Source organism: Xenia sp. Carnegie-2017, unplaced genomic scaffold (assembly GCF_021976095.1).
Source record: "Xenia sp. Carnegie-2017 unplaced genomic scaffold, XeniaSp_v1 HiC_scaffold_16, whole genome shotgun sequence".
NCBI lineage: Eukaryota > Metazoa > Cnidaria > Anthozoa > Malacalcyonacea > Xeniidae > Xenia > Xenia sp. Carnegie-2017.
In genome coordinates, this window is record NW_025813469.1 from 13776743 (window position 1) to 13799868 (window position 23126).

Below are 23126 nucleotides of genomic sequence, written 5' to 3' on the forward strand. Positions count from 1 at the left end.
CGTCGTAATAAGCAAGACTTTAATTAAATGACACAATGACCAAATCCAACCTGGATGTGTCTGATCCAAAGCAACCATCTCAAGCCAATATGCAGACCCATATCTTGCATAGTTTATCCGATCACAAGCGAAAAACCATGGCAACATTGCTCTAAAGGTTGTCAAATGTAGTTTCCAGTTTATCTCCCTTGTAGCTCTGATAAACATCAACAAAATATCTAAAAAGTAGGAAGTATATCTAAAATTGATAAATTCAAAGTGTATGTCCTGTAGATTTGACCTTGTTACAACCTAGAAAATAAATGAGAGGGTTTATTGTTATTTACCTATCATTTTGATGTACATACTCCAGAAAGCAAACGTTCTTGATTTTGAGGATGCATTTTGTATGAAGTTTTCGTACTCTTCGCATATTTCCTCAAACAGTTCACTTTCAATACAATCGCGGAAACCTTTATCTGGAAACGAATTTGACATTTCACATAGGAATACCATTATTCTTCCATCTTTTTCTTCTTCTAAATCATCCAGGTATGCTTCAAACCTTCGTACAAAATTTTATGGCATGACATCGATCTATTGTAATTCTTTCCAGAAAGGACACTCTTTACGGATCCTTCGCTCACAACACCCGACTCAATTAACAGATCCTAAAGAACGTTTTGCGGAATCATTACTTTTAGAAACGTATTTATCTAATTGCCACTTATTTCTTGTACAAGTTTTATATGTGAAAATTAAGATATGAATTCGCACCTTAAGTCCTCCATCTTCAAAGAGCTTTGACACTGCAGATAGAAAAGACATGACAGTATGAAATTCTCCAAGACGTACGACCAGTTTATCATAGTAAACGGGTTCTTTCCATCGTATGTGCTGGACTTTAGAGTAAACTGCTTCATCAAAGACTAAGACAGCATATTGTAAGTCAAGCTTCTCTGCGATATTCTTGCTTCTTTTAAGAATTTCATTAATTGTAGAATATTCAGTTGGTGGCGCGTTTATAACTGGCAGGTAACCCACTCTCGATACCTCAGGTATTTCTTCAATAAGCATGGTGTTAAAGCCGGTCCATCCAGGCAGTGCTGTTTCATCAGTGACATGAACCATTTTCGTTAAAACATATGCTAAATCAAGCTTGTGAGCTGCTTCATTTAACTCATGGTTCCTATCAATGAGCATTGAACGGGCGACTTCATTGATATCAAAAAATATTGGAGTCTTTTTTGCCCCAATACTATATTCTGCTATGTTGGTATTCGGCATCTTAACAGTTCGCTGTGACTTTTTGACGATGCTGGAATTTTGCATTGTTATGTGTTGCTGGCCTGACAATTTCTGCGTTATAATTCCGTTTGTGACATGGGTTTGTTTTTTTATGTCCTCGCCAAAATCAATGTTGTCGTAAATCAGGTTAACATAATCTTTCTCTACAAACTCTTTGGGAACAATATTAGATGTATCAATAGTTGTTTGGGCAAGGGCAGAATCATACGCCATTGCGGATGACAAAGAGACACAGTGTCCAAGACCGTTCAAAAGGCTGATCAGGCTTGAACAGCCAGAAATTTGTCTAACAGCTGTTGCCAAGGCTAAGGATTTAGGCGTTTGCATTTTTCCTTTACTGCTAACGTTGATCAGATCTTGACATAATGAATAAAGTTTAATAGCGTTCTTCTCCCCTACTTCAACATATTCCGACAAGTCCGGGTCGTCTGAAAAACCAAGCATCCATGCGAGGAAATTAAACAGAGTTGGCGAAACAATTTTCCTAACACTCTCATTATTTATGTCAGAAGCAAGGGCGGCCAGTTTTCGTACCATATTGATTTTGTACTAGCACGTAGATTGCCCGTAATGTTAGCGCTACGTTAAATACTTCATTAAGGGTCGTCGTTTTATTGCAGCTGCCTTTTGGAACGTCATTGTTGAAAATTCATCTTCTGTGTCCATCTCACTTTGCGAAGTTTCTGTGTCTTCATTTAAATCATTTTCTGCCACAGTTCCTTGACAAAGACCTTCAACGTATACAATTTCACTTTTGTTCCGTTCTTTTGGTGAAAAGAAAACAATTTGAGGGAATTTCTTTCGCAATCTCTCTTTTAATCGAAAATTTCTATAATTTGACGCATCTGTGCCTTCAATTTCTGAAACTGTCTTTACAAACTCAGCTTTCATTCTCTTCATAAAAAAAAAATTTCTTCGTTCATCAGCAGTCTTTTCTTTACAAATCTTTCACAAAAAACATCAAAGGACTTTTCGTATTTGCATGCGTATCTGTCATAGTTTTCAGAATCATAAACTTCATCTATTACATTGCTGCGTCTTAAAAAAGCTAGTGTATCGTTCGTAACACCGTCTATGATACCTAACCTCTAAAGCTACACAATCTTTATCAGCAATATTTACAAGTATACTTTCATCTGAATTTTCCTAGCTGCTTCTCTTAATTTACCCCATCTTTTGTCTCTGCCATAACCAGTCGATCTAGCTTTCGCTTTCGAGTGCCCTATTAGTCATAAGTGAACATTTTTGGTGAAATTATTAATTATCAAGAAGACAAAGATTGTTTCTCACGTAAAAATTTTTTTCAATGCGGAAAAATATATAAGCGAGCTTTTAATGTAGGATGTAAAAGCTTTCGATAAAAGAAAAATACAATAAAATGTGTCACTTACCACTTCAGTCACAAAAGACTTTTCTTTTTTACAAATGATACATGTAGGCGGAAGTACATGTTTTGATTTTGGTGCAATGGCTTGTTTCTTCAGTGTAGATCTAAGTAGTTTTTTTGCCGATGTGCCTGTTATACTTTCGCCACCAGCAGGTAATAAATTGTCTGCAGTCGCATTAGTGTCCTGTCTTTCCCTCTCTTTGTACAATTCTTCAGGGAATTATTTGAGAAAAGTTAGCAGTTCAGTTGCTTAAAATCGGTTCTCCTTTAGATAAAGAGAATGTTGAATCTGCACAAAGGGTAGATTTGTGTGATAATCTACACATATGCATAGTAATTACGCATTCAGTACTTGTTTCATCCTCATTATCAGCCAGTCAGAAAGAGGTGGCAACATCAAGGTAAATGATGTTAATAAACAATGAAGGCATGGACTCATATGAACATTCAGACAATTGAGTTGTGAGCTTTTCACTCTCATGAACATGGTGTACAGCATCGTGACGTTTCTCGAGTAAATCCACAGGTACACGAGGTCATCGTCAGGAGTACAAACGGATTGACCATCTGCCTTGTTCAAAGTGTTTGATCGCCTCTTTTTTTTCTGTAACTAAAAATCCACAATGCTAGATTTAGTTTGATGTATAAATATATTTTTTCAGTTCGCTAAAAGTTAGTGAATTTTATTGCTGAATACGGACCTAATGTGCCAACTTTTCAAGTGGCCATGTTAATAAGTTATGACGTCATCAGTGAAACACGTTTTCACTGAATAAAAATTCTATAAAAGGCCATGCCAGTGAGCACTGCGTCCTTACGGCCGACATCATTCTAGGAAGATACTTTGTGTTTTTCACTTGTCTTCAACCACTGTAATTACATGACGTCATTTTTTCACAATGAAGTGGAAATAATTTCAATATAAGAAATGACGTCGTGTCATTTAAGTGGTTTGGAACAAGTGAAAAGTCCTAAACATCTTTTTGGAATAATGGCTGCCGATATGTGCGGCACAACATACGCGACGACAAAAACATCAAAGGGTCCGACACGAGTAACCTTTTGTATGTTTGATATTCTGTGACGTTTTGTTTGCAAACTACAGATCATTTATAACTGACGCTACATTTGTCTTCGTTTTTCTTTAATTATTTGCTTGAGTTCACAATATTCTAAAATAGGTATTTTAGAAACAGATCATAGGTATTTTAGGATATCGTATAACTAAATCAATGTACGTTATGTGACTTAAGCTTTTCAAGATTTTTTTAAGCTTTTACAAAATTTATTAAAAGTGGTGCTATGGAAAACAATACCCATTAGTTACCCTTATTCAACTGATTTTTAAAATTCTTCAAAATAATCCTAATATCTTCCGGAACATTTATATTGCGAAACTGCTAAAGTAATTAACTTTCATACAGCTATAGAAGAGAAATACCTTTACATACCTTTACTAAGATTCAAGGACGAGCGTAAATTATTTTTAAGTATGATTTATATTATAATCTAAACTAATTTGTAATTTTTTAGTGTATACTATCGTATTTTTTATCTTTTAACCTTTTGGACATCCTAAATGTTTTTTATTATGGAACTCTATCGCATAAATTCTAGAAATTTTTTTATTTTACTGAAATAATTTGAATGCAGTTGTCCTAATAAAAACAGCTATACTTTTTAAACTTACAAGATTGACCTGCTAAAATTTAAAATTATTATTATTATAGTATTATTACTATTTTTTTATCGCATGTACTGGATTTTTTTCATAGCTACTAAATATTGCAATTAAATTATACATTTTTGCTACAATATAGGCTGAAATTGTTCATATATACAATCTGGAAGCCAAACTGTGTGGAGCTAACTGAAGCCACAAATAATGGTGTGTATTATTTTATACTGCAGTTTATGCTCTTACAAATGTGGTCTATGTCTATACGGGGATTGTTGAAACTAAATTAGTCATGTCTATTTCATCCATTTTTTAAAGGATACGAAAATGGATGCTATTTTCAGAGCCATACCACTGAATTGTTTTCCCTGGTTTGAAAAAATACTGCTTTCTATCTATTTCACATTTACAATCATCGCTCCTGGAATTTCGAAAACATTTGATCGTCAAACTTCTTTTACTTGTAATGGCAAGATGATTTCAAAATTCCAAGAAACTTCTCTTATAAAGAATATTGAATCAAGATGTTTGAGACAATACCAAAATGAAACTTGGGATAATATATATGTGGTGTCCTTTAATTTCTTTTTCCTCTTTTTTTGGGGTATGATCTGTGGACAGTCTGTGGCCAATCGACTTAAAAACTTTGATAAGTTCTTGTCAGAAAGAAGCAGTGAAGTCAGAAAGGTTGCAACTAGTTCTTGGGCATTTAATTATTACATCATTTATTTGACTGTACGCGTGATCGGTTTGTCTATATTTGTTACAGTACTGTTTCCATCCATGTTTCCCATTGACTATTCTTGTTCGTGGCGTCCGACAACAAACAAAAAATCTTTGTTAAACAATATAATTCTTCCTCGATATAACGAGACATTCGTTAATTGTAAAATTCGCGATGGTAACAGTGAATGGTGGATTAAATTTGTTGTAGCTGTTGATGTTTTATCGATAATAATGACGATATGTCAACTAATATACCTATTAAATGAGGCCAGTAATGACAAGTTTTTCACATCAGATAAGGAGTTTTTCACGGTATACCTCTTTTCAAAACGTGCAGAGTTTCGAAATTGGATAAAAGAAATAAAAAATAAACCTCACTTGAACAAATTATTAAATATTCACGATAACGTAGGCAAGGCACAAATGTCTGTGCAAAATCTTGAAAATATTTATGTGAACGTCATAATGCAAGCTGAAAGACAATTAAGTAAAGCTTACCCAGAAACGCATGAAAGGCACGAGATCCTTCATTGTCATTTCAAACCTAATGAAAGTGCGAAAAAACTAACAAGAGCAACTGACATTTTTAAGCCACTTCCAAATAGCAAGTCGTATCCTAGCTCCATTTTAGTCATCGGAAGGCCAGGAATTGGTAAAACTATGTTGACGAAAAAACTTATTCATGAATGGAAGACAAATGAAGACGACTTTTGGCGCAATAAGCTGGTCATTTTATTGCAATGTCGTGCGATTAAAGAGAAGTACATTACTTTTAAAAATGTTAAGAAGTTGCGTTGGATTTTCATTTGAACAGTTTTCAGATATTTACGAATTCATAATGTTAAATCCTGAAAGAACTGTTCTTATGGTCGACGGTCTTGATGAATTATCTTTAGATAATGAAGATATTCAAACTGACGACTCAGGGTCCCCTAATGAAAAAAGGCACGTCATTACACACTTAAGTATGCTAGTTGAAGGTAAACTATTGCCTGATGTTACTGTTCTTATTACATCACGACCCACAGCTGAACGTAAATTTAGAGATATGGAATTCGCGAGGACAGTTGAAATCATGGGCTTTTTTGAGGATGAGATAAAAGAATTCGTGGAAAAGTTTTGTCATGAAGATAGAAATATTGCTGACCGTATTCTAAATAAGATTGAAATTTCTCTTGAACTTCGCAGCTTTTGTTATATCCCTATTAACACTAAAATTGTTTGTATGACCTTAAAGGAATGTTTTGCAGATGATGAAAACTACAGTCCAAAGACTATGACTGAATTGTACGATAGAGCAATTAAAGTTTTACTATGGCAAAGCCATCCACTTCTCAGGGGCAAGACTACAGAAAAGGATTACTTGAGAATTCCTTTACCATCCGAGCTTGATAAAGATCTACAAGAAATAAAATATGTTGCCATGGAAGGGCTTAAAGACGGACGCCTGATTTTTGAAAGAAAAAGTAACAGTAACTTTAAAAATCTGGAAAACTGTGGCATTTTCAATAAGATTTATGATGATGAACGCCATCTTTACTGTTTTCTTCATTTGACTCTTCAAGAGTTTTTTGCAGCGTGGTATATTGTTGACGATTGGCAAAACATTGGAAAGTTTTTGGATGATCATGTTCAAGATCCTAAATGGCATTTGGTAATCGAATTTGCTGCTGGTTTGGTTGGAAATGAAAAGAAAGAGAAGGGAAAAGATATCAGCGTTATTCTAGAGAGGTATTAAATTTATGATCAATGAGCATTTGTATCATTGAAAATGTTTGATTGTATCTTCATATTGTATGTGACTAGATGTATTTTTCTAAGTTAATTCATCATCACCAAATTCTTAACATTAATTTTGCCAGCCAGATCAGCAAATATTAAAGTAATGCCTCCTCGATAAGTTTTAAACTAGACTGTCGCGTAGAGTTTGGAAGAAATAACTTGGTGATCGATTTCTTTTGATCGTTTGCTGTATACTTCAGAAAATGGTTTTTACATGTTTGCGGATGTAGACCACTGTAGATCACTGAGTTGTTGCTTTTCATTAGAGTATTTGGATGCACTGGGAAGTTATTTAAACAGCAAATAAAAGACTTCAGCATAATGCACACTAAGATACATACAGATAAAGCCCATAAAATAAACCTTATGTTCAAGCATTAAGTGAAAAAATCTGCTTATGAGAAAACAAATCTAGTGGATTCTCCAAACACTACGTTCCAAAAGTGTAGGACTATTTTCGAAATCGTTTTAAAACGAACAACAGCAACAAGCAAACAGCTGTAAGCTATAACTTAAAACACAAATTATGAATTTAAGGTTTTTATCTTGATTTTCATCAAAAAATTGCTTGCCGAATCCGAAATACAAATATACATTTTGTGTATTTAGGAGTGGAAAATTGCGAAACTTTCAAAAAAGCTGTCAATTTCGGTAAATCTCAGCGGCAAAGGACAAAATCCTCCATTTTGTTGGCGTCATACAATATTCAAAGCCGCTCTTGAGATAGCCGCTTCAGTTATTATAGAACTCAATGGAGTTAGCATTCCAGATATATTTACTTCAATGGGCTGAGTTAAAGCTTACCCGCCTTTAACTTACTCAAAATTTGCAGGCGACGACCATTGAGTTCTATAAGACCTGGAGGGGAAAAGGCCTGGACCCCGTGGTCAAAAACATGGCGGTAATGGCGGATTTTGTTGGTCAAAACTTCCACTTTAAAATTTTTTCAATATTCACTCCTCCTGATTTCTAATACTGTTTATATGAACGAAAACAAGTGAGAAAAAAAACAATTACGATACCGACAGCATACCATGTGAAAATAATGCTTCAGCATTGCGTGAAAAACACAGTACACACACACATCAAAATAAAGAAAATTGACGGTAGAGAAACGCATATTTTGGCTGTAACATTTAAGTTATTTTATGACATTAGTAGACCTGTCAATCTCGTCAAACTTATACTTTATTTCATGCTTCTGTGCATGCGTTTGACTGTTTGTAAACAGTTTGGTGCAACAATTTTTCTTGCTCAAATGGATAAATCTGTGTAAAAATGCTCCTAAGGAAGCGAGAAAATGTTTGCTTCAGTTCTACGACATAAGTCAACTGAAAATTTACCATGGATAAGTATCATAAGTGTATTGTCATTACCTGATAAATCTACTGAAAACTCATAAAGAAAGTATGTTGAACTAGAAGAGCTACAAAAAAGAAAAAAATTCAAAACACCATGATATGTTGGTTGGAAATTTGTATTTTGTAAACAGCTTGGCAGAACCTTGGGTCTATTACTGAACAGAACTACATTAATTTTCCATTGAAATTACAAATTTGGAAACTAAAGTGCATTGGTTTCTCTGACAAAACACTGTCTATTACTGCATGAAGGCAAAATAATTAATTGACAGTGTAGGCGAAGAAATTTATCAAGTTCTATAGATATTATTGTGTATTACTTACAGTCTTTTGGAATTGTGTAATGTATGTCAAAAACAAGATATAATTTCTAAAAAATGCTAACCCCTTCAAGCACTACTACTCTTCTGCTTGCTTCAACAACTTACAGCTACCAATACTAATTATTTATATGTACAAACTAACAATTGGGAATTAAATGATAAACAACTTAATAAATCTTTGTATTTTCCATCACGCCTTTGAATCTGTTTCTTTTATCTCTTGATAAAAAAACCATTAATGAAAGACTTACAAATCAAGTTTCTCAAAAATAGTATTTTGTACAAAGAACTAAACATAATTGGAAAAGTCACATGCTGAAGACAGACTTTGCTTCTCTGACTAGGTTGCTTGACCATGAGCAATTTAAATTTGTTTAAAATTTGTTTAAAGAATTATTTTATTGATTTGTACTAATTCTTCGTAAGACAAAAAGAATTTCTTTGCCATCTATTTTTGCTTCCTCTACATTCAACTTCATTGTAACCAATGTATCCGATGTGAATTTGTGGATTACCTGGAATCATACCAAGTATGGATTTGGTGAGATGAGACAACAATATGTTTAATTTTTCATGCATATTAATGATATAATCATAAGCTATTGTTGAACAAAAATTTCAAGGTAGGAGCAAATCTTAGCACATTGTTCAACACACTTCTTTTATCTTGGTTTTGAAGTAGTAACCTGTTTACTATAACAATAAATACTTCACTTAAAGAAACGCGAAGTAGTACTTTACAACTGTTTGCATAAATCCAAATTTCCAAACCCATTATAATTGTCTACACTATGCAGTCAGTCAAATTGGGCAGGTAAGTAGTTTAATAGTTTCTTTATATTATACAGCATACACCGTAGTTCTCACTAACTTTGTATGGCACTGCATTCAATTTTAACACAACTCTGTTGTAAACTTTCCCTTTATCTTTAAAAAATAAATAAGAACAAATTCTGCCCAACTTTTGGGAGGTAAATTCAATTCAAATTAGGAGAGTTTAGCTTGATCATGATACAAGATGGATGCAAAACTCGATAAAAATTGGCAGCTTTACCACACGTCTGACGAGTGATAAAGTGAAGAACAAACAAGACTGGACAAAAATAACTTTAAATTAAAACTTAGTTGTAGAAATACTCTTCAAGTTTCGTGTTAAAAACAAAATAGTAAAACTACTACTGTGCTACTTACCGGAGTCATGAAATGTTTCCTTTTCTGTCGCTATTTCATCATCCGCAAACCACGGAAGCTTGCAAATTGTTTAATAAATGTAATTTTAAAAAGTGTTTATGTTAGGAAAATAGTTTTGATATTTTCTATACTCCCAATCGTGGTGGTCAAATCAGGGTGGGCGACAAAATTTTTATTTCATGAGCCCGCGTCTCTCCGCTGATTTTGGCCACCAAAATCCGCCCCATGTTTTTGACCACGCGGCCGCGCGCTAATAATTTATAGTAATTTTGTTGACGTTTCCCCTCTAGGTCTTATAGAACTCAATGGCAACGACGTAGTTGTTCATGCAACGTACTTGACATAGTCTGGATCCGCCCCTGATAAACTAAAGTAGATGTTTTGAACCCGGGAGTGTCGTCACTGTATAGGGATATACAGTAGGTGCACTTCGTGTGCAATTAGCTGCTGTATATTTAATTAGATTACTTGTGGCCGTTAGCCATGTTATTATTTCCATTGGTTAAAAAAAGCAATTTACTAGCTGCCACTATGGTAATCACATGCGTAAGAAGATATGCGCGGCACGAAAAAATTCAATGGAGTGGCTCTACTGTATATTAACTATACTGTGGTATCGTTACATGTTTGTGGCTAAAGATCGTCCAGGTCAGTAGAGTCATGAGAAGGAATGCTGGTATTGATATTACAGTCGTCAAGTGAGGAGTAAACATCAGGTTAGGCGTATTTATTATCTGGTTTTTACAGCGTCGTAATTTGTGCACAGGAAATGTGTGGGTGTGTTGGTTTCAATTGTGTTCTGTTTTTGTGGATTAGTCTGAAGTAATGAGTTAGTTGCTTGTTTGCTTGTTTTGTGAATGAGTCATTTGTAGGGTGCCTGTAATTGTTGTGATCTAAATGTATTACTTACAGCACTGACTATAGACAACGGCTTACATTAGAAAGTTGGTACACCAACTTAAAACAAAAACCCCTAAACAGATCACAATAACTACCGGCTCCTTACAAACGGCTCATTCACAATACAAAAACAAAAAACTAACTCATAACTTTAGACTAATCCACGTTAACAATACACAATTGAATACCACACTGCAACACAATTTCTGTACACACAGTACCATGACGTAAGAACAAGATAAAAAAAACGGCTATCCTGACGTTTACTCCACACTTGACTCTTAAGATGACTACCACTAAGGTTGTCGAAACGTCGGTCTACAGCAACAATAACAGTCCTTCTCAGAACTCTACTAACCTGGACAATTTTAATTCACAAACGTTTTACTCAAACCTCGTATATTAATGAGCATGTCAATAACTTTTTCTTTAAACCTAGCATGTTATTGAGCATCTCATATATATTCACAAAAAAACACCGGTTTTTCTGTTTCTAAAGCGTTGTTCCCATACAGTTGTAATTGTAAGTTAATCGCAGAAAAAGCAATCACTGACGTGAAACCATTGATATGGGAACGCTAATCGGCGATAGCAATCGACAACAAATTTAAATATTCGAATCAACAGATAGAAATTACTTGCTACGCAGCAGGGACTGATCTAGGTCTTTTGGAACGTAATTCAAGAAACGCCAGAAGCTTTAGCCATCTTGTAGGTTCTGGGAACATACTCACAGGGAAAATTTTGATTTTCAACGTCTCGGAAGTTCAATTTCCGGCATTTTAAAGCAAGTGCTAATCATATTTTGTAAGCGTTGTTTGTGCATAAAACTAACAGTTTAGTAGCATTTTTAATTGAAATGGTGAACGATACTTACTTAATTGGCTGTTTTTCCTAAATTTGGGACTACGCAGCATGCCTAGGAAACACATATTGCTAAAAGCCTGGCAATATGGAGTTATGAAACTTAAGCTTTAAAAAAGCAAAAATTATCAGAATTTTTAGTCAACAAAATCATGATGTTAGTAGTGGATAATTGTATTTTAAAACAAATAATGATCTAAATAATAGACAAATTGAGCAATTTCTAAAAAGTTGCTTGTAGGCTCAGAATTTTCACCATTATGCCGATTGGCTGCCTTGGGGCTCATGTTATTTTGTTAACTTTGAGTTGATATTCAAGGTAGAAGCATGTACAAAATTTTCGAACAAAATTCACTGAACAAAATTTTCGCATACTTAAAAATTTAGCCGGACCCAAAGCTCATTTTCCCTTTTTATTTCAATCGATTTTTTACGCGTTTGCACCAAAGTATAATAGGCCGTCTTTGTGCAAGAAGAAAAGTCGTCTACTAATTATTGCCATTAAGAACACTAAGGTAGGCTAACGCATGTACGTGTTTTTTTTTTAAATATCGGCGTTGAGAACAGGGAATGATCTTTGTACTTATGGGTAAATATCACATTTAATTACAACAATTACAACTATATGCAATTACACATATTTCGAAAATGAGTTTAAAAAAAAGGCTTTTGAAAGAGAGACAAACGTCGTAGAAAGTTTGTGTGTAGAGAGATTCCTGCAAAAACGATCCAGATAAAAGTAGCTATAATTTTACATGACAAATAATCTCTTTTACATCTATATACAGTAGAACTTGTTTTAAGCAGCCACAAATAGGGATTTCTCGTGTGACCGTTTAATACAGGTTGACGACTTATTGCAAGTTGACCGTTTATTATAGTTCTTTATGAAAGTCACCAAATGGGCTACGTGTAACATTTAACAAACTAAAGTTGACCAATCGGTATTGTTCGTTAACATGCCAATTAACAACACTATATAAATCACTTTTTTTCTTAGTTTTAACTAGAAATTAAAAATAGTATAAATAAAAATGTCACGGCTCAAACTGCTGAAAAATAATCATTGGCAAGCGTGTGTCAACAGAGAAGATGTTTATAACTTATATATTCCGTGCCTATATCCCTTTTTTGGAGATAGGTTTTCTTGTCAATGGCTGAAGGGACGTAAGAAACATTAAATTGCTGGATTATTTGTCCGCACAAACAGAAAATATTGTTGGATCTTTTGAGTCATTTTATGGAAGATAAATACAATATAAAGACATGTATACCATATAAGTGATATGTTCCAACAAAAATATTTAATTATATATTTTATTATGGGGTGTACCTACTTAACCTGACCGTTTAATACAAGTGCAAAATAACAAAAAATTAAGCTTAGCACATTGGAAAAGGTGACCGCGTCCGTTTAATAGAGATGTCCGTTTAATAAAGGTCACTTTAATAGTATTTGCACCAGGAAACTTTGCCATATAACCGCTTAACAAAGGGTGACAGCTTAATACGGTGCCGCTTAATACAGGTTCTACTGTTAAAGTAAAATTACAAATATTTTGCTTCTTATAAACTTGCTCCGTGGCGCTGTGAGGCCCATTTTAGTACATACATGACATACAGATATACTTTGTTTTTTAATGAAAGTTTTTGGCGAATTAACTAATTAAAACATGCCTAAATAAACTTTGACCTCTCTAACCTCTTCCAGTCAACTATCACGCTGCCAACGCAACTGAGCTAGTTGTTCTGAGAAGCAGCAAGGAGTTTTTACTTTCATGTAATATTAATTTGCACTTGGCTTTGGTAAACTTTGTGTGCATTATCTGATTTATTTTAATTTGCGACTGAAAGATTATAGCTAGCTATTGTTACCATAGTTGTTTTACAAAAACTTCTCATGTCAAGATGCTTTTCTGAAGGGCTTTATTTTTCTAAACAAATTAGACCAAACACTTAACAGTTTCACAATACGATATTTTTATAATTACAGGTTAGAAAGTTGGATGTCACATTTATTTTTCTCCGAGGGTAATAAAGCACTTGGGTTTCTTGGAATGAAGTGTTTATACGAATTACAAGACGACGATGAGATGAGATCAGTTTGCGAGTCGAATAATTTCTCTGAAACAATATCCATTGACAACGTTTCTTTCACGCCTCTTGATTCAAACGCCTTCTTTGAATTTCTCTCTGAATGCCGACAATTAAGAAAACTCGCGTTTTTTTCATGCCAATTTCCTGATAATCATAGCGTCATTAGATTGTCAAAATATTTGACAAATGCAACAGCATGCAATGTATTTTCTTTGAAAATCATCTCCTGTTCTGTTAAAAATATATCAAAACATCTTAGTGAAGCTTTAAAAAATGAAAATTGTAAACTTAGTGAATTGGAAATTAGAAAAAACAATATAGGTGAAGAAGGTGCTAAATATCTTAGTGAAGCTTTAAAAAGTGAGAATTCTAAAGTTACTAAATTGTCTCTTGATTATAACAATATAGGTGAAGAAGGTGCAAAATCTCTTAGTGAAGCTTTAAATTGTGAGAATTGTAAACTTACTAAATTAATTATCAATGGTAACAAGATAGATGATAAGGGTGCAAAATATTTTAGTGAAGCTTTGAAAACTGAGAATTGCAAACTTGCTGAATTGTCTCTTGAAGATAACAGTATAGCAGCTGAAGGTGCAGGGTATCTTAGTGAAGCTTTAAAAAGTAAAAACTGCAAACTAAGTGAATTGGATATTCGTTTTAATAAACTTAAAGATCAAGGTGCTAATTTGCTTATTCAAGCTACGAAATATGAGAACTGTAAACTTACTAAATTGAAGATTTGTGGCAACAATATAAGTAAAAATAGTGCTAAATATTTTACTGAAGCTTTAAAAAGTCAAAATTGTAAACTTACTGAGCTTGACGTTCACTTTCACACACTAAACAATGAAAATACAAAATCTCTTAGCAAAGCTTTAAAAGTGAGAATTGTAAATACACTGAACTCTATATTAAAACTTTCTAACTGGAAGAAAGGCTAAATGTTTAGTGAAGCTTTAAAAGTGAGTATTGTAAACTGATCAAATTGGATATTATTCATACTAAAATAACAGCTGAAGGTGCAATGTATCTTAGTGAAGCTTTGAAAAGTGAGAATTGTAAACTTACTTCATTGTCTCTTACTCTTAACAATATAGGTGATGGAGGTGCAAAATATCTTAGCGAAGGTTTGAAGAGTGAGAATTGTAAGCTTACTAAATTGTCTCTTAATAATAACAAAATAGGTGATGGAGGTGCAAAATATCTTAGCGAAGCTTTGAAAAGTGAGAATTGTAAACTTACTAAATTGTCTCTTGATAGTAACAATGTAGGTGAAGAAGGTGCAAAATCTCTTAGCAAAGCTTTGAAAAGTGAGAATTCTAAACTTACTGAATTGGATCTTCATTCTAACGAGATAGGTGATGAAGGTGCAAAATCTCTTAGTGAAGCTTTGAAAAGTGAGAATTGTAAGCTTACTAAATTGTCTCTTTATCATAACAATATAGGTGATGGAGGTGCAAAATCTCTTAGTGAAGCTTTGAAAAGTGAGAATTGTAAGCTTACTAAATTGTCTCTTAATCATAACTATATAGGTGATGAAGGTGCAAAATCTCTTAGTGAAGCTTTGAAAAGTAAGAATTGTAAGCTTACTAAATTGTCTCTTTATGATAACTATATAGGTGAAGGAGGTGCAAAATCTCTTAGTAAAGCTTTGAAAAGTGAGAATTGTAAGCTTACTAAATTGTCTCTTAATCTTAGCAATATAGGTGATGGAGGTGCAAAATCTCTTAGTGAAGCTTTGAAAAGTGCGAATTGTAAACTTATTGAATTGGGTCTTGATACTAACAAGATAGGTGATGGAGGGGCAAAATCTCTTAGTGAAGCTTTGAAAAGTGAGAATTGTAAACTTACTGAATTGTATCTTTCTTATAACAAGATAGGTGATGAAGGTGCAAAATCTCTTAGTGAAGCTTTGAAAAGTGAGAATTGTAAACTTACTAAATTGACTCTTAATAGTAACAAGATAGGTGATGAAGGTGCAAAATCTCTTAGTGAAGCTTTGAAAAGTGAGAATTGTAAACTTAGTAAATTGTATCTTTTCTTAACAAGATAGGTGATGAAGGTGAAAAATCTCTTAGTGAAGCTTTGAAAAGTGAGAATTGTAAACATACTTACATTAGATATAAACTTTAACCATTTATTATATAAATTAATTCGCTAATTACTTTAAACATGCTTTAAGAATATATATTTGACCTTACAGTGTAAACAGCCAGTACTCATATTTTAATAAAATTAATTGAATTGTCCTGTTTTTTGCGTGTAAAAAGCACCTTTCTTCATATCAATTTATGGTCTTTTTCTAGCATACTTTCAATACTGAATCATAGTTCTACCTAAAGAACATTTTAATCAAATTATTTGATACATTGTAACTGCGACGGAAATGTGTTCTTTGTTTTTGTTTGTTTGTATCAATTTCCTATCTTTTGGCCAGCATACTTTCCTTATAGAATTAGTGCTATACAAGTATGAAAACAAGTTTAAAAACTCCTGCAATGTTTCTGAAGTTTCTTTTAAAGATTTTTTGCAGATGTAAATGTCTACCAGGACATATAGGTACATGTTAAATAAATAGATGTTTTTAATCATAATTAACTCAATATCATACCGAACGTGTTTGCCTCAGAGAGGTGGCTAGCATGCAAGTTAATTTTTGCAATGTTCATTCTAAAATCTGTTCACTTTGGAAATCTTCTGGTTAGCAGGATGTTTAAATAAACTTGTTTTTTGGCAAAACTAAATAATCATGCTGGTTATGTCAATGTGACATCAGGTTTTATTTTTCCTGAAGATTGGCAAGCGACAATCGGTAACATGGTAATCCCTGAAAAGGCAGTAAAAACATTATATGCATTGACCTTTGTGTTACGTTTTTGCCATTAAACATTATCATAAAAAACTCATTTCAATATACTATATAAATGATTAACTGAATTAAAGCATTATAAAGTGTATGTAGCATTGTATTTCATTGCAAACCTCAAGTATTTGTAGTGTTGAAAAATAGTAAATTTCTATGAGTTGTTAAAACTATGATAGTTGCTGCAAACCGCGGAAGTTAACAAACAATTAATGATGTTCATAAATAAAGTTGTAAATATAATTTTATAATTATTGAGTACAGGTCTCATGTTTTCTTCACATTACTTATGATCACATGCCATATCAACTCGCAAGTGTCTTATACACACTTACACATGCTCACGAAAACTGTCAAGTTTAAAAATTTAGCTACTACACTACTCTCTACATTTAATTATATTTTCATCTTTTTTGTATTTCCTCTTAAAAATCTAATTGAATTAAAACAACTACCAAGACTACACATCTCTTTAAAATTGTGGTTGGACGCCACAATCAATTTTTTTCAAATTAATGAAACAATTGGATCACAAAATTTAAGTAATAAATGATTGATATCAACTACTCAAACTTCTTGAGACTTTTCAGCCTTTGACGCCTTGTCATTGAAGAAGCTTGTTTTTTTTAAAGGTATTATGAGGCAGAGACATACGGCATAGGTTAGTAAAATTGTTTCTTAAATTTATTGATTATAACAGTGGAGATATTTTGCGTACGCAAAAAGTATTCCTGAAGTGTTTTTTATTCTTTAATATCTCGCAATAAACTTCAGAAATTGAAATAAAGTAATAACGCCATTGAATGACTTAATAAAATATAACATATTTTTAATCGCACATAAATTTTATTGCTAGAACGTTTGTAAACGAAGACAAAGGCAATTTTTGTGCGACCATACAGCATCTGCATACAATTATATAAGGAAGATTTGTATTGTTTTAGTTATCATAAAACGAAGTCTTTACTAAAATCATGCAATTTTCTTTGTTCTGTTTTCAGACCAAATCTTCGATCTTTCACAAAAATTATCAGTACAGTTTTTAAAATTCAAACGACCCACTCTATGTACAAACAAATTTCGCCTAATTGGTCACGTGCCAGTTTGCTTGTTGTCATTTGCGTTGAATATTTATTAGTCTTAATGAACAGACTCATCACCCAAGATTTACAGCGTTTAACCTATATTTCTGGAACTCTTATTTTCACCAATACAACATGTGCTCAAACTTGACAAAGAGCTACAAGATTATAATGTAGCACATTTAAATAGTTTTTGAGTATTTCAACCAGAGTACTTTAGCATCGTAATCATGATTTCATTGTTTACTTCATGCTTAAATCACTCTAAATTTTGTGGTAAAATCAGGCAAAGTTCAAATAATATAAACATAAATATATTTTTCAGATTGATACATAACAAGGCAAAAGATTTGCTAATAATGGCGTACATGAATTTTGCGTTATACGTCATGCAAGAACTCTATTATATTTATAACTCATTGAGTACAATTGTTTGAGTTAAAATCATATAAACTGGTTATTATTGCATCCATAGGCGTAGGAAGAGGATGGGGGGACTTGGATAGGGGTCTTTAGTCCCCATGAAGTAAAAATCGGGTCTTACCTACCCCTTTAAAAATAGGATAACATTGCCAAAACATTATTACGTTATTACGTTATTGTCTTTAACAATATGTGTCCTGTAAAATATATATTAAAATATATTTTGTTCTAATCACATAAAAATTTAAAAAAATTATTGCTGTGGACGAGGCTCAAGTTAGTGGTGTGACACTGGTGCACTGAATGTGCAACAGTACAAGATAATGTACTGAAACTCAATGAAGAAAAATTTATAGGGGAAAAAATGTGCCACCGTAAAAATTTCCTATTCTAATACCTGCTCTGACGCCTGCTAAGATTTATAAGAAATCCAAGAATACAAGAAATACAAAGCCACCAAAAATGGCAATTTACAGATAGATGACGGTAAATTTGGAAAAATTAAATTTTGCACTTATACCTTAGTCTCTAATCATATGGCTTAATCCAATTCCCAACTACTTAACTTTGCAATCCAACCATCGTTTATTTTAAAACTTTGTAGAGTAAAATTGAATTTGTTGCTGAATTGTCCTTTGTTGCGTTTCTACTGCATTTAATATCATTCATGTCCACAGTCATCATGGCCACTGCAAAAATGGCTACTGATGCCTGAAAAACTCAGTGAACTGACCAAAGTCCACTCTAGCCTCAAAATTAAAAACTTTTAATATTTTTCACTACTTTGATTCAATCACAGTACGTATTTGGTTGTTCTGCTCATATCATCTGACAATATCAAACCAATTTTATTTACGACTGCTGTTTGTAGTTTAACCAATGAATTGGTACATTTAGTACATGTAACATTTCATAGGCAAGGAGAAAGTATCATGTTTTGTCTCTTCTGGTCGTTCGCTTGTGACCCCATCATGCAATATTGCTAAAATGTTTCGTGCTTAAGTACATACTATCCGATTTTCTCAAACTATTTCTTTGTCGATTCACTGTAAGTCGACCAACAACCAAACTCACCAAACAAAGGCATTCTGATTTGTGAATTGCGTTTGTGGTGTCATGTCTCTCCTTAATTATGCTTTGTCACCAGCTCCCTCTTGAAGAAATTCCCGTACACGTTCTTCTTTGAAATGTGATGGATGTGATCATCTCATCAGGCAATAAAAAGAAGATCATGGCCGTATCATATGACAGCAATGCTGCCAAAGGCATTGTTGATGTAGAAAAAACATCGTCTAGCATGGAGACAGAGTTACAGACATGCCAACTTCCTGGACTAACTTGAGATCTATAATCGCCTGAATCGTCAGATTCGTCCTCTTCGACTTCGTCTACACATCGTTTTAATGTGGACGCCATATTGGTTTGGTAAATTACCATTCTGCGTGCCGAAAATGCACGTCACGCGTCAGCGTAGCTGCTTGCAGGCTGCGCCCAGGCTCCCCCTGAACTCTGAAACTCGCAATGACCAAGTTTGATGCATTATGCCACCGCATGGCTCGTCAATGCGATCAAGGGAGACGATCCGATCGTACTATCTGATGATATGACACAAAGGAACTACACCAATAACTATGTCTACAAAAATTTATAGACCTTTTAAGGATTTCCATTTTATTTATCGTGAGATATACGAAAAATCGTAAGACCGTGAGATTTACATCAAATCGTGAGTCTCACAATAAAATCGTGAGACTTGGCATGTCTGGAGTTAGATAAATTACGTCATGCATTTACGAGTTCCATAACAACAAGAATTACTACTTGTATGGACATTAAATTATTCAGATGTTTCTCTTGTAAAATATCTTATCACTCAGGGGCGGATCTAGGCTATGTCAAATCAGTCACTCGACATATGTTTATTGTTCAAAAATTATTTATCAAATTTAATGATTACGATTTCTTTACATCATCAATTTTCGTTCTGTAATCGTTTGGATTTCATCGTCAAAATTCTGTTTCATGTATGAAAACTTATACAAATACCACTTTAGTAAACAGATCAGTAGATAGAAACAAATCTAGAATTATAATAACTGGCTGACTGATAAGCGGGATGGCTCGACTGGTTCGACCCATAACGGAGTTCAAGAACATTTATTTAAGCCATTCCATTGGTCTATAGCCAGATCAGTGGATGATCTGGAATAATCTCGACCGATTAGCGGGCTGGCCGGTTCTATAAGGTTGTCCACTTGCTGTCGTGTAGTTTGTTCGTTTAAATTTTTGTTATTCTGTGATTGGTTTGACCGATGTCGACTGAAAGCCAACTAAAAGGGCTAATATTCTTTCTTGGTATCACAAATATCTGGAAATATCGATACTTGGTACAATATCAACCCATCGTATCCCTTCATTGATTTTATCATTTATGTACAGATCAGAAGCGTGCAAGATTCTAAAATCGAAGCTCAATTTCAACTGTCGGTTTAAGGTGAAAACGTGCTGCAAAAGTTATCAAGATATTTGGGCACCAGTGTATTTAAAGTAAGTCAATATTTAATCATTTTGTGCTATTAATGTCATATGCATGCACGCTAGTTTGTATAACAATAATCATTTACCAAGATGATGTTCATTACTATAATAATCTGTTGTACATATCTTTCACCACAAATTGTGGTGTAATGTTACCAAACTAATACTTTAAGGAACAGGCTTCCGCAGAATGAGAAAGTTTTCTTAGGAATTCAAAAACTTGCGTTGCTCTGTCTGATTTTAAATTTAACTCAGATTGATGAAAGCATGGCAAATTTTTTATAACAAATTTATTAAAGTGGCAATGATTAAAACAACGTTCAAGCAACTCTTTTATATCGACCAATTATTACAACGAAAAAAAATAAAATTTCTGAGTTTCTCGTTCATTCGTTGAGTCATTGAATTTTTTATACATTTATGCGGCTGGTGTAGCCTTCTATCATGAAGAGAAATCTAGCACAAACAAATAGGTTTGCATGCAAAGCCCACATTTATTGCAGTCGTCGCTTCTTTAAAATATATTTTGCCTTCACAATTTAAAACAAGGTCGACATCTTAGGTTGATGGTTGGACAAAGAAGTTTAAACGTGATAGCACTAAAATACATAAAAATAGTCCACAAACAAACATTTCCTCAGCTTTTAAACAAAAATTCTCTCAAGGTTCTACTGACGTTGAGACAACGCGATTTCAACGTGTTTTAGCTATAGTTAGGTAAGCTTCCTCAAAACTTTGTAATACGATCCTCACCGCACGTTTTAGTCGCGGTGCGAATCCTTCATATTGCATTTTGTGTATTTGAATTTTCAATTCCTCAAGATCTTTGCTCACCGTTAGAAGGTAGATGTGAATGAAACTATTCTTGGTACGTTTTACATGCTGCGCATGGATAGAAATTCAAACATATTTGTTGTGCATTGTAGCAAATTTGAATTTATATTTTCTTAGAACAAACATTCTCAGGAATTTTTCTAGTCGCCCACGAACAGAGGTGTAACTAGAACGGTAATTGGGGGGGGGGTGTGCATATTCATATAGTCCGTCGTTCCCCAGTGATTTTTTTTGAAAGTGATTTGAATTTCAAAAGAAATCAGTAGGACACAACTGAATATATGAATATACACCCCCCCCCCAATTAACTTTCTAGTTACGTCTCTGCCCACGAAGACATCGTTCCTTTAATGCTAATTCTTCAACAACAAAAAACGTTAAATGTGAATATAATTAAATTGATTTCAAAATCCATTTCGAGGATTTAAACCGAAGTTTTTAATTATATAACACAGTTACACTGTCTTATAGAAATCAAAACAGAATTGTATTAACCCGTAGTTAGCACTCATCACTAAGCTTTTAATGTCTTGGACTGCTGGCTCATGCGTGTCAAAAAAGCTAATATTCTTTCTTGGTATCAGAATAACGGAAATATAGATACTTGGTACATGTATAAGCCCACCCCTTTATTGATTTTGTCATTTCTGTGCAGATTAGAAGCGTGAAAGGTTCTTAATTTGAAGCTCAATTTCGACTGTCAGTTTAAGGTGAAAACCTGCTGCAAAAGTTATCAAGATATTTGGCCATCAGTGTATTTAAAGTAAGTCAATATTTAATCATTTGGTGCTATAAATGTCATATGCATGCACGCTAATTTCTACAACGATAGTCATTTACCAAGATGATGTTCATTACTATAATCATCTGTTGTACATATCTTTCATCTCGAATTGTGGCTTACGTTTAAATTGTTACAGAACTAATGCTTCAAGGAAGAGGCTTCTCAAGAATAAGAACATTTTCTTAGGGCTTCAAAAACTTGCGTTGTTCTGTCTGATTTTAATTTAACTCAGGTTGATGAACGCATGGCAATTCTTCATAGCAAATGTTTCATTGAAAATGACATTGATTGAAACATCGTTAATGTTACTCTGATATATAAACTATTAACCTAGCTAAAATAAATAAGAATTTTTAAGTTACTGATTCATATGAACATTCGTTGATTTGTTTGGCTTGTGTAGCCTTCTATCATGAAGAGAAATCTAGCAAAAATAAATAAGTGCACATGCAAAGCCCACATTTATTGCAGTCGTCGCTTAATTATAATATATTTCGCCTTCACACTTTAAAACAAGGTCGATACCTTAGGTTGACGTTTGGACAAGGAAGTTTAAATGTGATAGCACTAAAATACATGAAAATAGTCCGAAAAAATACATTTCCTCAGCTTTCATACAAAAATTCTCTAAACGTTCGACTGACGTCGAGACAACGTGATTTCAACGTGTTTTAGCTATAATTAGCTAATGCGATTCTCACCGCACGTTTTAGTCGCGGTGCGAGTCCTTCATATTGCAGTTTGTGTATTTCAATTTTCAAGTCCTCAAGATCTTTGCTCACCGTTAGAAGGTAGATGTGAATGAAACTATTCTTGGTTCGTTTTACATGCTGTGGATGGACAGAAATTCAAACATATTTGTTGTGCGTTGTAGCAAATTTGAATTTATATTTTCTTAGAACAAACATTCTCAGGAATTTTTTGAGTCGCCCACGAACAGAAGCGTAACTAGAACGTTAATTGGGGGGGGTGCATATTGATATATTCCGTCGTGCCCTAGTGATTT

The 23126-nt window shown here is 33.6% G+C and overlaps 2 protein-coding genes and 1 long non-coding RNA gene across 3 annotated transcripts in view; 2 read left to right on the forward strand and 1 right to left on the reverse strand.

The window, feature by feature from the left end:
* The window catches only part of LOC124437480, a 70837-nt gene that overhangs the window by 14060 nt on the left and 33651 nt on the right, over positions 1 to 23126 (reverse strand). The gene's annotated exons all lie outside the window — the stretch shown is intronic.
* Positions 1 to 23126, forward strand: part of LOC124437482 — a 45443-nt gene that overhangs the window by 3509 nt on the left and 18808 nt on the right. The window contains exons 2-4 of the long non-coding RNA XR_006945719.1: positions 4495 to 4562; positions 4671 to 5039; positions 17092 to 17120. This is a non-coding gene — a long non-coding RNA (uncharacterized LOC124437482). The remainder of the gene's footprint in view (positions 1 to 4494; positions 4563 to 4670; positions 5040 to 17091; positions 17121 to 23126) is intronic.
* Positions 5859 to 14733, forward strand: LOC124437479 (NACHT, LRR and PYD domains-containing protein 12-like). Its single transcript, XM_046987447.1, has 2 exons — positions 5859 to 6809; positions 14694 to 14733. The coding sequence occupies exons 1-2, from the start codon at positions 5917 to 5919 to the stop codon at positions 14695 to 14697; spliced, it is 897 nt and encodes a 298-aa protein (XP_046843403.1). The 5' UTR covers positions 5859 to 5916; the 3' UTR covers positions 14698 to 14733.

Bases quoted from the DNA above. Each gene is read 5' to 3' on its own strand.
- LOC124437479 (XM_046987447.1), top strand. From the start codon at position 5,917: ATGTTAAATCCTGAAAGAACTGTTCTTATGGTCGACGGTCTTGATGAA.